At 39.2% G+C, this 15551-nt stretch overlaps 1 protein-coding gene across 1 annotated transcript in view; it reads right to left on the bottom strand.

Annotated features, from left to right (window-relative positions):
- Positions 1–15551, bottom strand: part of LOC122793779 (carboxypeptidase B-like) — a 322241-nt gene that overhangs the window by 152121 nt on the left and 154569 nt on the right. Inside the window, exon 7 of the mRNA XM_044061969.1 lies at positions 6635–6745. Coding sequence (XP_043917904.1) covers positions 6635–6745 — 111 coding nt within the window. The remainder of the gene's footprint in view (positions 1–6634; positions 6746–15551) is intronic.

Raw genomic sequence — 15551 nt, 5'->3', positions numbered from 1 at the left:
ATCAACTGTAGGGATTTGCACATAATGTCCAGATATTTGCCTCACATCTTTGGTCCATGCTACAAAGCACTGTGGTTTTCTGGCACATTAGTGAAAATCATTAAAGATTGATGTATGGAAATAATGACAGACATTTGAGATTCAGACTGCAGATACTTCAGGAGATTTATGATAATGCAAGGCCTGTTATTCTATCAATTCTTTATGTTTGTAAGTGCAATATTTAACACTTGCCTCTGTTTTTGGGCCTTTTTCCCACTGATATTCATGGCTTTGGCCAGATCTGTTGCTGGAAGAGGTTGAGTGGTTTAATGTAACTGGGGTACATACTGTAGCACCACATGCATGGTGGCAGTTTGAATACCTCTCTCTGTACATATTTTGCAGAATGTCCAGCCTATTGCCCCCTATGTCTGCTCTGTTCCTCATACAGTTGTGGTTTTCTGATACTATACTGTACAATGCAGGCACTAAAGTGTTGTAACTACTGAGCCATTTAAGTGATGGCCTTTATATCCTGCAGCTAATCTGACCTGTTGCAACCTGCTGTTATACTAGCCACCTTCTAGATTACTCAGAGCATCTATAATGTCTGTTTGTAGGTTTGGCCCTCTGTCCCCCCATTTTCTCTGGCTTTGTCCAGCTGTCTTGCCAAAACAGATTGCAGCATTATGACAGTCCATGGGACCACTACCATATGAGTAACTCACATACAAAAGTTGTAGATGCTGCCAGCTTCAAACCATCAACATCATCACCCATGCTAATGTCCTTAGCCAGTGAGCCACACAAGCCAACAGAGAGAGAGAGGGTTAATTCCTCACACTATCAGCAGCATACACACATACACTGTACCCCTGCATTTTGTGGGTAAAATATGTGGCCAGGTTGTATGTTACAGCCCTGGAAATGTGAGGTCTTCTGATATATCCTTGCAAACATACTCTGTTACTGCAGTTGTATGGGAACACATATGTGTTGGGGGTAAGGGACTCTGGCATTGACAGTTGTGCATCTGTCCTATGACCTCACTGTTTGGTATTTGCCTTGACAATGCAGTGGGGTTTCCAGCCATACGGCCTACTGAATATTATGGGGCAATCAGAATTGGACAGAGTACCTGTTGTCCCAAGTGGCTGTTAGATCTGTTCACGTTGCCCAGTAGCCCAGTCTATTCCCTTGCATACATTCAGCAGGTTCATATGTATGCACCATAATCTAGTACCCCATACATGTATTGTATAGGAGAATGACTTACCTTGCAAATGCAGTAGTTGTGAGACCTGTGTTTCAGGGCTGACTCTGTCTGGTGCATGCAGTACACAGCCAACACTTGATTAGGCACAGGTTGTGCGCATTGCCTGGCATCAATTTTAATAAATGTATGTGAGTTGGAGTGAGATGTCAGTCCCTAGGGCCCTAGGTTGTCAGTGCATGTGCTATGCATTGTCTCTTGGCCAAGGACAGGGAATACTGGGCACACCTACATCTGCCTACAGGGAGCACCTCATGGATTTCCTCCTCCTAGTTCCCCTTTGGGTGTGGCTATGGGGACCTAGGAATGGTGGGGGTGTGTGTATCTCTTTCCTTTGCTGATTCTGCTGCAGCTGTTTCCACAAGATCATATTGTGTAGCATGGCATACACTGTGAACATCTGTGCACATGTGGCTGGAGAGTACTGCAGGGCTCCACCAGATATATTGAGGCACCGGAACCATAACTTGAGCAGTCCAAACACATGCTCTATCATCTCAAAGTTTGTGCATGTGCCTCATTATAGTGTTCTTCAGTGGGTGTGTGTGCATTTCTGATAGGTGTCATCATCCACGGTTCCAGTGTGCAGCCAGCATCCCCCACTAGATGGACGTATGGGATGTTCCTTCTAGCAAATATCTGGTATAGCTGTGATGCATGCCGGATATGGGAGTCATGATAACTGCCAGGGCTGCCAGCACATTCATGATAATCAGTTGATGGAGTGATACCCCTTGTGGTTGCCATAGACTCTACCCTCTTCACTGGGCGGTGCTTTGATGTGTACATGAGTGCAGTCTATGGCACCCAGTACCTCAGGGTAGTGTGCTACATGGTGGAAGAGTCTCATACTGCTAGCCCTCTCCTCAGGGGTATGGGGTAAATAAATGTGCTCACTAGCATGTGTTTGCATGGCCGCCAGGAACTGGAGGAGTACCATGGATGCTGATGCCTGTATGACCCCCATCATGTCCCCAGTTGTTTTTTGAAATGTACCTGTAGCTAGTATTCTAAAGGCTAAACATACATTTGTTTCCACAGGGGTGGGTTCCTGTCTGTTGGCTTTGGGTCTGAGTTGCGGGCAGCAGAGCTCGGTGAGTTCTTGTAGTATGCCCCTGTCCACCCTGTAGCACTCTACAATCTCCAGCTCATGTAGCTCCTGGAAGGTTACCCTGGGCCTGAACACTCTTCTCCTTCTCAGTCTAGGCCTATTATCAGCATCAGCGGTGACCCCAGCATCTGGTACATACAGATGTAGCAGACCGGCAGCAGCCTCTACCATTCTCTCAGTTAAAATTCCCAAGTCTGTACTCCAATGATGCAGAGTATGGGGGAAAAATCAGATTGTAGAGTGTATGCATACTTTATAGTGCTCTGCTGCAGATGCAGCCTGTGTGATTGGCTAACTATGATGCATTCCATATGCCAGTTACATCACTGAGGGGTTTGAATTGGCCAGTGTAAGTGGAACAGGGGTTATCAGTAATGTATACATGACTGGCTTTCAAAGGCAATTTCTTTTTTTCCTTTTTTTTAACTGCTTTCCCTGCTAAGCACTGCGGAAAGGCACTCAACCCCATGCCGCTGGTGTAAACAATGCTCAGAAGTCAATAGAGACACTCCCATGGATGGCAGACCCAGACAGTGGCGCACCGCGCGAAAACTCTCATACTAGCAAAAACACATGTACCGAAGCTAAATAAAGCTTAGCAGCACTGGACACGCCCTCCTACTTAGCCGAGGCATGCAGTAACAGGTGCCACTCAGCTCCAATGTGCTTAAACATATAGTGACACACCCTCTTTTTGATGTCAGCTAACTCTCCTGTGGACACCAACATGGTTCTGGGGCTACATGGATTTTATCTGTGGGCACGGTAACCCATTTTTGATATTCAGTAACCCCAGCTCATTTGCATACAGATCCATGCACACAACTTGGATACTACACTATTCCAGGGCCTGCCTCCTTAACAACCATAGAAATCTACCATTGTATATACTCCATGCAAGGCCCTAAAATGCATTATAGTCACATATTTATTAGTTTTCATTTTTAAACTTTTAAATATTTTTTTTTCATAATGGCATGTTTGTGCTCTGCTGCGCACCACACAAACATAATATGGGTATTAAAAAAAATAATTATTTTAAATTATTTCCTGTCACATTTTGGACACAAACGGCATAGTTTTGCACATACCTGTGCCTGCTAGGGTCTATATTATATTTTTGAAAGTTTCAAACATCGGACACAATATGGTCGACACCATATGAGCGATGTTTGAAATTTCAGAAATATAATAAAAAAATAAAAATAAAAAACTATACTTACTTAAACACTGTAGGCAGGAGGGCAAGCTCCCCTGCACCCCCACACCCCCGCTACTTATATATCCCTACTCCGGGATCGCACTGCATTGAAGTAAAGGGATAATATTCCCTACAGCAATTTCCATGTTACGCGCACAACGTTTCAACCAATCGGGTTCACTCAATACGCGTTCCCCATTTACAGTTTTCGATCACGTGATAGGAACCCTGCCTGCTACGCTATTTCTGACCTTCTAACTGGGCATTTACAGCCCCTGTTCACTTTTTAGTTTCTTGTACATGGAAATTTTCCGCGTACATTTCTGACACCAACATGAGATCTGCACGACTGCCTATATGCTTGCTGGATTGCTCCATACCCTCATTTGCATGCAATTCACCTGCTTATGAGGTGGTTTGCATGCCACGGACACTTCCGTGCATGCCCCTCAGCTCTGTTTATTGGATCACACGACTACTTACTTCCATGTAAGCTCTGTGCCACTATGCCTACATGGAAAATCAATCCATGTAGGCTTTATTGAATTCCTCCAGTTGTCTTTGTAATATTCCTTGCCTCTGTATGTATTTTTCTTCTAACAATTATGTTTTCTCTTTCTTCTTTATAAAGCAAGGCCACTGGTGTAAAAGGTCAACTGGTCCAGTTTGATATCAGAAGTGCCTTCCTTCACCAGACTAATACTGAGCATTTTGCTGGATGTAAAGATAATAGAGTGTTATGGATGGGACAGTGTTTCCCTAAAGTTATATAGTCAGTGTGAAGTAGTACTTAGGTTTTTACACAGTCACAAAAACATCCATTCATGTACATACACATTCTGAGATGCTATGTTTCAGGAATGTAAAGTTTAGTAAAATAATGCTTTTGAAATTCCTTAGCAACTTTTTGCAACTTAGCATGTAGTATGATTTCTCCAAAAATACCTAAGGGCATGTTAATTAAAATGCAAAGGGATATATAGCTATAGAGATCTCAAGAACAACTTTAAGAACTTCTTTTGGAGATGAGGGAAAGTATCACGTGATGAGATGTCTATCACTTTTGTAATGTCTTACTAGATACCACCTTTTAAGGAGTATTCTGCATTCTGTAAATCTGTTATCCACATATCCTGAAACATGGACATGGGCCCTTGACACATGCTGCTTATTTTGTCTATACCTATCTGTGCTGGATATTGCTTTTCTTTGCTTCTTACCAAAGAAAACTGATGAATTCCTTAATCTTGAAAATAGTAACAAACACGTGAATGAGTTATTATTGGAAAATAAGGCATGATAATTGAATCTGTTACAGATAACCTAACTGGGAGTCACCTGAAGTACAATTTACCAAATTCTTCTCTCCAAGTCCTTCATCAGGGAAAATGGACTAAGCTGGGTGGACATGCCCCTAATCCCTCCTGAACAAGAGTTCATAGGTTCATAGGTATGCAGTAGGCTAATGACAACCAGGGCCTTTATAAGCCTAGCTGTGCAATCCAACTCAATTTTGTTCCTATCTATCATTGGCATTTATTAGGAGGGAATATGTTAGTTAGGAAGTTTCTAGAGGTTATGTGGTGGGGGTATGTTAGTTTGGGCATGACTGCCTCTGTCTATCAGGGACATGGGAAAGAGACTTGGGGTGAATTTCCAATTTCCCATCCATTGTTCAAGGCTGTGCCTAATCGGGTTAGGGATGGACTCTGCGTCACATAGATGGGGAACCTATTCCAGAGCACGAGGATCCTCTGAGATGCATATCTGTCTCACCAACATGTCTTCTTTATCTAAAATTTAAGTCCTTGGATCTAGTGGTTCTGATAGTGCTTGTTTTGTGGTTGTGCAAAAGGTCTATCAGAGATGGATCTGAGAATGTCTTGTATGCCAGGCATAGATTGCCTCTAACCTGCAAGAGACAGTGTACAGGGTATAGAGACAGAGCTGTAAGGTGATCCATATAGGAAAATGTGTTTATACCCTGGATTCTACTGGTAAGGAACTTTTGTGGGCATTCTGACTGTTGCATATGTCTGGTCAGGTACATGCTAAAGGGGGCATCATACTCAATGATGGATTTGATAATGGGTGAATAAAGTGGCACTAGGTCTTCCTTGAACCTGGATGCCATGCTCTTACTTAGAAATTGGATGACATAGAATGATTTTCTTACCACCTTGGTGACATGTCAGAGGTCAGATTACTGTCCACATATGTTCCCAGATCCATGACTACCAGTTTGTCGGTTAGGAGTGTCTTATCAATGGAATAATTAGTTTGGGTGGCAGCTTTCTCAAAAGGCACTATAATGCATTTCTTGGCATTGAGTTTTAGTCTGTAACTTTTTCACCAGTCATTTGTCTGTGTTAGTCTCTCTTGTATGATATTTGTGTCAGGCAGGAATTTATAATAGCTCCAAATTACCAGTAATCTGTGAACTTACTCAGCCAAAGACCCTGAACATTAACCTTTACCTCTACGAAGTAGATGCCAAATAGAAGCAGTCCCAGCATAAAGCCCTGAAAATCCTGCTGGTGACCAAGCCTCTTATTGGAGGTGATATTACCAATCCTGACTTCATGGGTCCTGTCTGTGAATCCGCTGACAATCCAGTGAGTTATATAGGGATATGTGCCCAGCTGACACTTGTGTATTGGGATAGCTGTTGCAGTCCTCCATTCTCATGGTAAAAAGCCTATGTGGAGGCTATAGTTAATGCGTGGCTCCCTATACTCTACAACTAACTATAAATAGCTCTAGTATTTCAAAGTAGCACCACATAAAAATAGGTTATATCTGCATGTGGGCTGGATTGGTTGATGGGGCACATTAACACATGAATTTAATACATTCAATGAATCACTTCTCAGTTTATTTCTGTTTTGCGTTTTATACATTAGTAGTATCCAGTTGAGAAATATCTCCTAATTTTTCCAAATATTGGCTGAACAGAGAAAACTAGCGAAGATACATAGGCTGTTCGTAATAATTAAATGACCAATATAATAGCAAAGCAGTTTTGTAACAATAGATCTTTACACACATACAATGAGATGATACCTACACCAGTCCAAGTAAATGTGTAGCCATCAATGTTAAATACTGGTAGAACATAGATATCCAGGTTGTCTATTAGTTGTTTCACAGAGCTGTCCATTCCATGGGTGTGAACAACCTGGGGAAAAAAATTAGAAGCCTTAGTCTAGTTGAATCCACAAAGAATGTTTTGTTATTTATTACCTGACTGATTTTGCAGCTCTAAATGTATTCAAATTTTTATCTAAAGGTTTCCATTTTTCTGCATGTTCAGCTATTTTATTCCACTCAAAATAATTACACATGATACTAACATATTCAGTACAGCTCATACAATGTCATAATCTCTACTTTGCATGGCAATCCTTATCCATTGTAGCACTCTGATTTGATGCCATGCTATGCTGATACAAAGAAGATTATCCAGATGAAGCTCTTCGACGTTAAAGGGAGTCAAGAGATCATCAGTCTCACAGAGCCTATGGTTCCTTCATACAAGGGAAAGGGGTAGAGATCCAGGGTTGTATCTTTAGTGGCTGCAGGACCTTTAGCTAGACTTCATAATCAAGTGCATTGGATTTTTAATATCCATCTGTGCTATCACTAACTCAGGCAAATATAGCCTCATTTAAATGTCTCAACCAAAGTACAACACTTCAGGAGAAGAGCAACCCTGCCATGCTGCAGGACAGTAAAACATTAACATAGGAATGGGAGTCCCTGGTGTGCGGATAAAACCCATGACCTTCTGATTGTCAGAACATCAAATACAGTTCTACAATGTAATGTCACCATTTGCTGAATGATTGCTGCTGCTAAAAATAAAGACATTGCTCCCAAAAGACATGCAAATCAAATCATTAAAGAGGCATCTTAAGTAACTCCAGGTATTTCATAATATTTAGCTTTTATTATATGTATGTTAGTTAACTAATCCTTAGAGTTAACTATCTAAAATCAGATGCAAACAGAAACCAAACATATAGATTATTCAGAAACTTCCTGTAGTGAATTTATATATTTTTAGATTTATATGCTTAGCAGGACAGACTTCTTTCTAGTCAGCATAATTTTCCAGCTGTCTTTATAATACAAATGTAATGTAGAAACAAATAAAAGTATGTACAATCTTCCACATGTTGGTATATATTTAACACAATCTGGTTCAAGCAGTACTTTTAAAATTAGGCTCGAGAATAAAAAACATGTGGAGGAAAGCTAGACCAGGCATTGAAATATGTGTATTTTTTCATCCTGCATACTTCATCATTAAGTTGTATTTAAAATCAGAAACAGTTCAGTGTGCCTTTTAAGTTATGACTTCTACATAAGTTGTGCTTTATTATCTCTCAGGACTGTTTTTCTGGTCAATCCACATTATCAATTATTTATCACCACTCTGTGTACATCCTGAAGTATTTACCTCCACTCCACCAGTGTCATGCATTATAACTCATTTATCTTCATTCAGGAGGAACGATGCAATGTTCACTGTATATTACAAAGATACACACACAAACTCTACAAAAACAACTGCACAAATTGAAATCAAGGACATAGAAATGAAGTCTAACAAGTTCAAATGTAGTCTACCAATGTAAAAATTGCTTTGCAAACTCTACTCACAAAAATCAATATATATATATATATATATATATATATATATATATATATATATATATATATGCCGCCCAAGAAAAACACTGCCCCCCTGTATCAGTCTCCCCAGTAATTAATGTTATTCTTATTAGAATGAAAATAAAATAAATTAAAAGAATAAAAGTAAAATAAAAGACTAAACAGAACTAAGTAATAAAAAAACATTACTGCTGACAAAACTGGCTACATGTTAATTGTAGTTCTTTTTTTCTTGTTTTTGAATTTAACAGCTACAGTGGCTTAGCAGTGTAACATTATTGCAGTCTGGGTGTTCTGTGCTGATTACTTAGCTTTCAGTGTAGTTTTAATTCAACAGAGTGTTTATAATGACATATATAGATATACAGATGTCCATATGTTGTAGCCAGTCCAGCAGCATTTATTTTTTGAGATGTGAGAGGAAACCAGAGTACCCAGATAAAACTTGTGCAGACATGGGGGAGAATATAAAACTTTGTAGCAATGATCTTACTGCATAGGCATTGTGCTGCCTATTAATCAGCTAATTAATGTTTTCTGTGTCATTAAATGTTATGTACTGTTTGCTTGCATAAGCAGTCAGAAATCAATAGCTTAATGAGAAGTGTAAGTCTAACACCAGCAGTGTAATTGAACAGAACACATTATTCACAACATAATTGATTTACTCTTGATAAGACAGATAGCTGCATGGCTTACAAATTGGACATGGCAAGTAACACACAGCAACTGGACAGATGAAATAATTGGTTAGTCAGACTGTCCCACAGGGCTCTGCCCTAGGCCCTTACTTGTTTACATTGTATCTTTCAGACCTATCTTTTTCATCCAAGGTGTTCTACAGTCTATGCAGATGACCTGAAATTGTATAAACTGATGTGTTACAGATAGGGCATGTCTGCAAAACAACTTGACTAAATTGACCATTTGGGCACATGAGAATAATATACTGAAAAATACATCAAAAACTAAGCATATGAGATTTTGAAAGGTGAATATTTAATACAGCATACAGTGATTGAAACTGTAGATTTATATGGGTAGATCCAGCTTTGAGTTTTTCTAATCATATCAACCAATTGGTTAATGATGGTTATAAAATTATAGGTTGTATAAAAATATTTACAAAGTCTAGGAAATCAGAAATTATGAAGTCATTGTTTGTTAATTACATTAGACCCAAACGTGAGTATGGAATAACAAATGGAAACCCTATAAGAAAACAAGCATGAGTAAACTGGAAAGAGTACAACAGAAATTTACCAAGGGCATCCATGGATACAAAAATGTAAGTTATTATGAAAACTAAAATATTTAAACTTGTACAGGGTCTCATACAGATATTTAAGAGGAGAACTTATTCAGGTATATAGGGCATTTAGAGACAACAACATCTGGGAATGTTTGGAGTTATCAAAAAGTAGCAGAGAATCATCAGACAATCTATGTAGAAAATTCTACAGGAATGAGAAGTGTACCGACTGGTTCTCTGACAGAGCAGCTGATGCATAGAACAGACTACTAAATTATATTAAAGCAAGCACTAGTTTAGATATTTTTAATAACAGCCTGGATGCTTATTATGGGAGCATCTGTTTTGGTATATTGGCAGGCTAGAAGGGCATTAATACCTGTGCTTGAAATATTTGTATATATGTAATTAAGTAACAATATGCTAACCCAGCTCCAATAGTACTCGGTAGCAATATTAAAAAAATGGAAACGCAGAATCTGTTACCTCAGCAACTGTCAGAGAGAGCTCAACTTGGAACTAAAATGCAAGTTCTTCCTTGTTAGGTAATGGAAAATTGTGTAATACATTAAACAAAAACATATATTAACGATAAAAATCAGTAAGGCAGAAGTGCTTACATAATTTTTACTGGAAGTACACAGACTGGCATCCATAAGCAGTCGCTAAACCTGTAGGAAATGCTACCAAATCAGAAAGACCTGACCCTGCCATAATAGCACTGACAAAATCCCTGGAGTTCAGAAACATTTCTTATGTGGTCACATAGTATCAAACTCCCACAGATAAAGCTGCTTGACACAGCTCAAATCGAATTAACAATGTTAAAGATTGTAACACAATAATGATTAACTAATTAATCAATCTGTATAGTGATGTCACCAATCACTAGTAGAGAAGCATACTGTAATGATGATCATGTGAGCCATGAATCCTAGTAGCATGCATGGAGCATACACACGATTATTTGCATTTACACGTGCAATGTCATACTCCTACAAAAACTGATAACAGCCATAAGTACCTCCCAGCAAGCCTCTACCAATGTTATTCTTCTTCATGGAGAGGGAATGGAAGAAAAGGACAGTCAGAAAGGGAGAAGAGCAAGCAGATGAACACACAGAAAGACACAGGGAATGAAAGACTGGTATAGGGTGGGTAAAAAGGGTATATTATTTGTGGGATAGGTGCCCATTTTTGTGGGAGAAGGAAAGATAGTATAGGTCTAGTACCAGAGGCAGACAAAAAAAGAACATGGACAAAACAACAGCAAGGGAGGTGTACAGTGGGATGATGCATATACAGACACGAGGAGGATATTTCATGATGGGAAGGGTTGGGCCACAAGCAGGGAAGGGAAGTGGAACACATGGATGAGGAACATCATGATGGGGAATAATGTGACACGATGCTGCCTTTCATGCTGTCTAGGACAGCACCAAGCCAGTGGTCATTCCCCTCCAAAACTGTGCTCACTGCTAGTTCTTTCTCTGTCAGTACATTGGACAGGGCCAGATAGCAATGTCCAGGCAGGCAGTGCAGGTGTCAAGCTGCTGGTTCACCGCTGCCATCATTACCTCCTCCAGCTCCTGCCACATATCTCCAGCGTGTATGACACCCTCCTTGGTGAGACAACACTGGAGGTCACTATAGAACCTTGAAGTTCATCCCTACTGAATGACCTATGTCACCGTATGGAGAAGCAACCCTGGAGGTGAATAGAGACCTAGCAGGGGAATGCAGGGGAGGTTGTTAGTGTCATGACCACTAGTGCACCACAGAAACAGCTGTGGTTGGTACTGCATAAAATAGTAATTATATAAAGACAAATAAAACAACAAACATCAAATAAGCATATAAAGGAGGGATATGAGAGTGAGAATGAGAGACAGAGAGACATAAAAGTAGTGTCAGGTCTGAGTATAACTATCAGGCATATAGGTAGCTACTGAAAGACAAAACCTTAGGTATGCAGTGATGATATGGGTGGTTCATCTTACTACATACACTACAGGATATGGTGCAGTTGCAGGAAGTGGGTTCAAAGGGGGTATTAAGACTTGTGGATATTACCCATGCTACCTATGGGTATCTGGGAGTACAATGCATGTGGCTAGCTGAGTGACAGCAAGAAACCATGAAAGGTAAAGGGGGAGAATGCATCTACTATCATGTCTTATGGCAAAAGTGACAAAGTAAAGCTTGGCAAGCATGACAATCTATACAAAGGTTGCAGGGGAACATGCTGACCATGCCAATAATGATATAGCAATGGCAGACAGTCCAGTGGCCTTAACCCTGTCAGAATGTGATGGACAAATACTATGATATATGCCAGCCAAAAGACTATAGTCATAAATGTAGCATGCCCTGGTTATGCTATGTATTACTGGTGCTGCCATGAGCCTCGTGGAACAGTGCATGCAGAGTATGGGGAAATGTGACTTTTGCTCTGAGTAGGAATAGCAGGGCTGTGGTGGTACACACAATATGGTAGGACACCAATCCACATCTGTGGAGTAGGCATTGTAGCTCTCATAGGGTATGGTCATGCTGTGCCATGCATATAATCTTTACCCTGATAGTGTGGTCACCACTCATAGGATGGGTGGGTGGGCCATTACCTTCACCTACGCTGGTGTGTCCATAGGTGAATAACGCTGAAGGTGGTGGGAGTTATTAGTAACCACAGCATACTATTATTTAGGAAAGTGTTTCGTATATGTTTATACTACTACTACTACACTTATTCACTTATCGCTGTGTCTGAGAAAGAGGAAACAACATTCCTCAATTTTCTTAGGAACTGAAAAAACATTGTAATGCATGGAGCACTGTAATTACTCTACAATATCAGGAAAAAGTTAAATGCTACTCTAGAATGAGACCCAATGTTAACAGCACTTAGAAAGGTGCTTAACAATTGTTAGACACTTTCTAAGCACTGTTAATACTGGATGTCATGCTAGTCACTAGATACTACTCAGTGCCAGCCAACAAACAACAGCAGGAGAAGTAAAACTGCTTTGCTTCTGCCTGCTGTGTATGTCTCTCAGCTGTCCTTGAATTCATCTCATATGCTGCCCTGCGCCTACTAAATAGATCTGATTTTCTGGTAAACCACTGAGAATTGTAGTCTGTCAAAAATGCCAAAAAGAGAATGTCAAAACTGTAATTCTTCAGAAATGCATATTGATGCAAAACTTGTTCTGTTAATACTTTAGGTGAATTAGAGCAGTGTTTAACAACTCTTCCCTGCTTTTTAATCCTTTGTCCCACCAACTAATGGTAAACCTGACAAGTGTCCACTACTGTCTGACAGTGCTCACTAAGGGCTTTACTAGCTTTCATAGCCGATAACACACTTTTATACTTTTTAATTTTTTTTTTAATTTTTTTTCTGTAACCAGTAGTACATGGCGGAGATAAAGCTTTGCTCTCAAGGTGAAATTCTTGGCATCCATGTATCCGACATATAATAATGCAGTTACAATCAAATACCCAATCATAATCCTTTATAAGGAAATTGAAAATTTACATAAAGCCAACCTGGAGACATCAAATATCTGGATAAAGGCCCATGAAATGTAGGTACAATTGGCTGAAAATATGGATGCTAATTAACATAAAACATGCATACATAATAACATGACCACACCTACTCCAATGGGATTGTGGGATACCAATATTTATTTATTTATTGGCATTTGTTTATGAGGTTGGCCCACTGGGCTAGTAAGAGCCCATTTTCAGCAGAAGCCTGGGGAGAAAAGCTCCACAAAAAATATGAAATAGACAAGTTTTTAACAATTATTACAAGCTCCACAAAATACACAAATAATTAACAGTGGTATAAAAAATAATTTACAATAGTTAAAGTAAGTGTAAAGCTAAATTTGTCAATAGTTACAATTAAAACAATCTTAAGTTACAAAATGAGACAAAAATAAGTAAAATGGCTAACAGTGTATTAAACTTCTTCCAAGAGAAATTGTTAGGTTGCCTCAAAACATTTTGAAGGTTAGTTGGGATAGATAAAGAACACTGCAGTAGATGAGTGAAAGGTTTCAGAATATATTCATGAGGCAGAGGTAGCCAGGATTTAAAGGGTGGAGGTTTGGTGCAAGTGCAGTTCCAGGATGAAGAGAGGTACTACCATAAAGAAGTGTTAAAAGATGCCAGGTCTTGATTAGCTCTAATTGTAAAAGGGAAGGAATTCCAGGCTCTGGCTACAGAGCAAAATTATAGACGTTGACCAGCCGAAAGGTTGGGCTTGTGCACCAGCAAAAGTTGCTGATTTTCAGATCTGAGATATCTTTTGGGTATGTAGTTGCTAAATATTGAACTAAGGGTAGGACAGGGCATAGAAAAGGTCTGTAGGTTATTTTATGTGCAGTTGTCAATTGCAGGTAGGAGAGGTAGTGTGGAAGTTCAAGCCAATTTAGGGGGAGCAGAACTGTACAGTGATGGGTAGTATATTTGGTGTTTGTAGCAAACTTGGGAATTTTGTTATAGCATGCTTCAAACTTGCCAAGTAAAAGCCAGCAAAGGTACAAAAAAGAACTATAAACTCCAAACAAGTACCCTTGACAGGAAAATACAGCAGTCAGTTGTTCTTTGATGCAAAAATCCAAGTTTAATTGACACAAGCAGCTTCCAAGGTTTAAAATCAAAGCACATGAAGGCACATAAACGCCCTTCACCATCTCAGCATTTTCGTCTAGTTAAAACAGACTTCATCAGATGCAGACTCATACCAAACTACACATATTTATATCAATTAATATTTAAACTATCCAATCAGCAACACTAAATAAATACATGTGATTAAAAAAGCTTAAAACCCATGCCTTGTCAATTGTAAAATAAAATGTTAAAAACACACTTAAAAGACTTGAACATTTTCATTCCAAATGTTAATAAAACTGCATATTAATAAAAAATGAATAAATACAACTAAATATTCAACATCACACAATACAATTTTAAAAGACATATAAAATTTAAAAGCTTGCAGTTTTAGAAGACATGTTAATGGAAGACTTAATTGATCCCAAAACTTTTACATTTTTAAAAGTTTACAAGCCTAGAATACCATCTATATTTGGTATACCGAAAACTCACAAGGTTGAGAGGGACCCTCCCTTAAGACCGATAGTCTCAGCTGAGGAATCCAAAACACTTCCCTTAGCAAAATATGTGGACAGCAAATTGAAAAAAATATGGTTGAAAAGAAAGGCAATATTGAAAGATTCCTGGGATCTTCTGAGGGAATTTAAGCATGAATTATATAGGGAAGATTTAACCTTTGTTACAGTGGATGTGATTGACTTATTCTTCAACATGCCATACACTGAAGGTATGAGTATGCTTGAAGAGATAATATCTGAAGACACTGAATTAAATCAGAAGGAGAAATTGGCATGTACTGGATTGATGGAATTAGTATTGAAGTACAATTTCATCTTTTTTAAAGGGGAATTTTACCAGCAGATCTAGGGCGTTGCGATGGCAGCAACATGCGCTCCCACCTATGCCAACCTTGTTCTAGCCAAATGGGAAGAGAAATATGTTTTGGGATCCCAATATGCAGTGTGCTGGATGTTTTATAGGAGATTTTTAGATGATATAGTAATTTTATGGATTGAGACTATGCACAAGTTGGGAGAACTCCTGTATTACATAAACAACACTAGTAATTTTTTAAGATTTACCCAGAAATGCTCCAGAGAGAAACTTGAATACCTTGACATAGAACTATATAAGAGCCAGGGCAGATTTGAGTCAAGGGTCTATAGAAAGCCTACATTCTGTAATTCTTTTCTACACTATAATAGTGCCCACCCACCCCCATTATAAAAGGAATATAGTGAAAGGCCAGTACGTACGAGGAAGCAGAACAACCTCCTCAGAAATGGATTTTCAGCATGAAAGTGAATTATTAGAACAACGTTTTCTGAATAGGGGGTATCCCACTGAGTTGATAAGAGGGGTAAAGGCAGAAATAAATGAGGGCAGAAAAAGAAAATGTAAGCCCATACCAGGAAAGAATACT

The sequence above is a fragment of the Protopterus annectens genome, chromosome 2.part0, assembly GCF_019279795.1.
Source record: "Protopterus annectens isolate FY-2018-M chromosome 2.part0, PAN1.0, whole genome shotgun sequence".
Taxonomy (NCBI): domain Eukaryota; kingdom Metazoa; phylum Chordata; order Ceratodontiformes; family Protopteridae; genus Protopterus; species Protopterus annectens.
The sequence above is the reverse complement of the archived record's forward strand: the minus strand, read 5'-3'. Positions and strand labels throughout refer to the sequence as shown.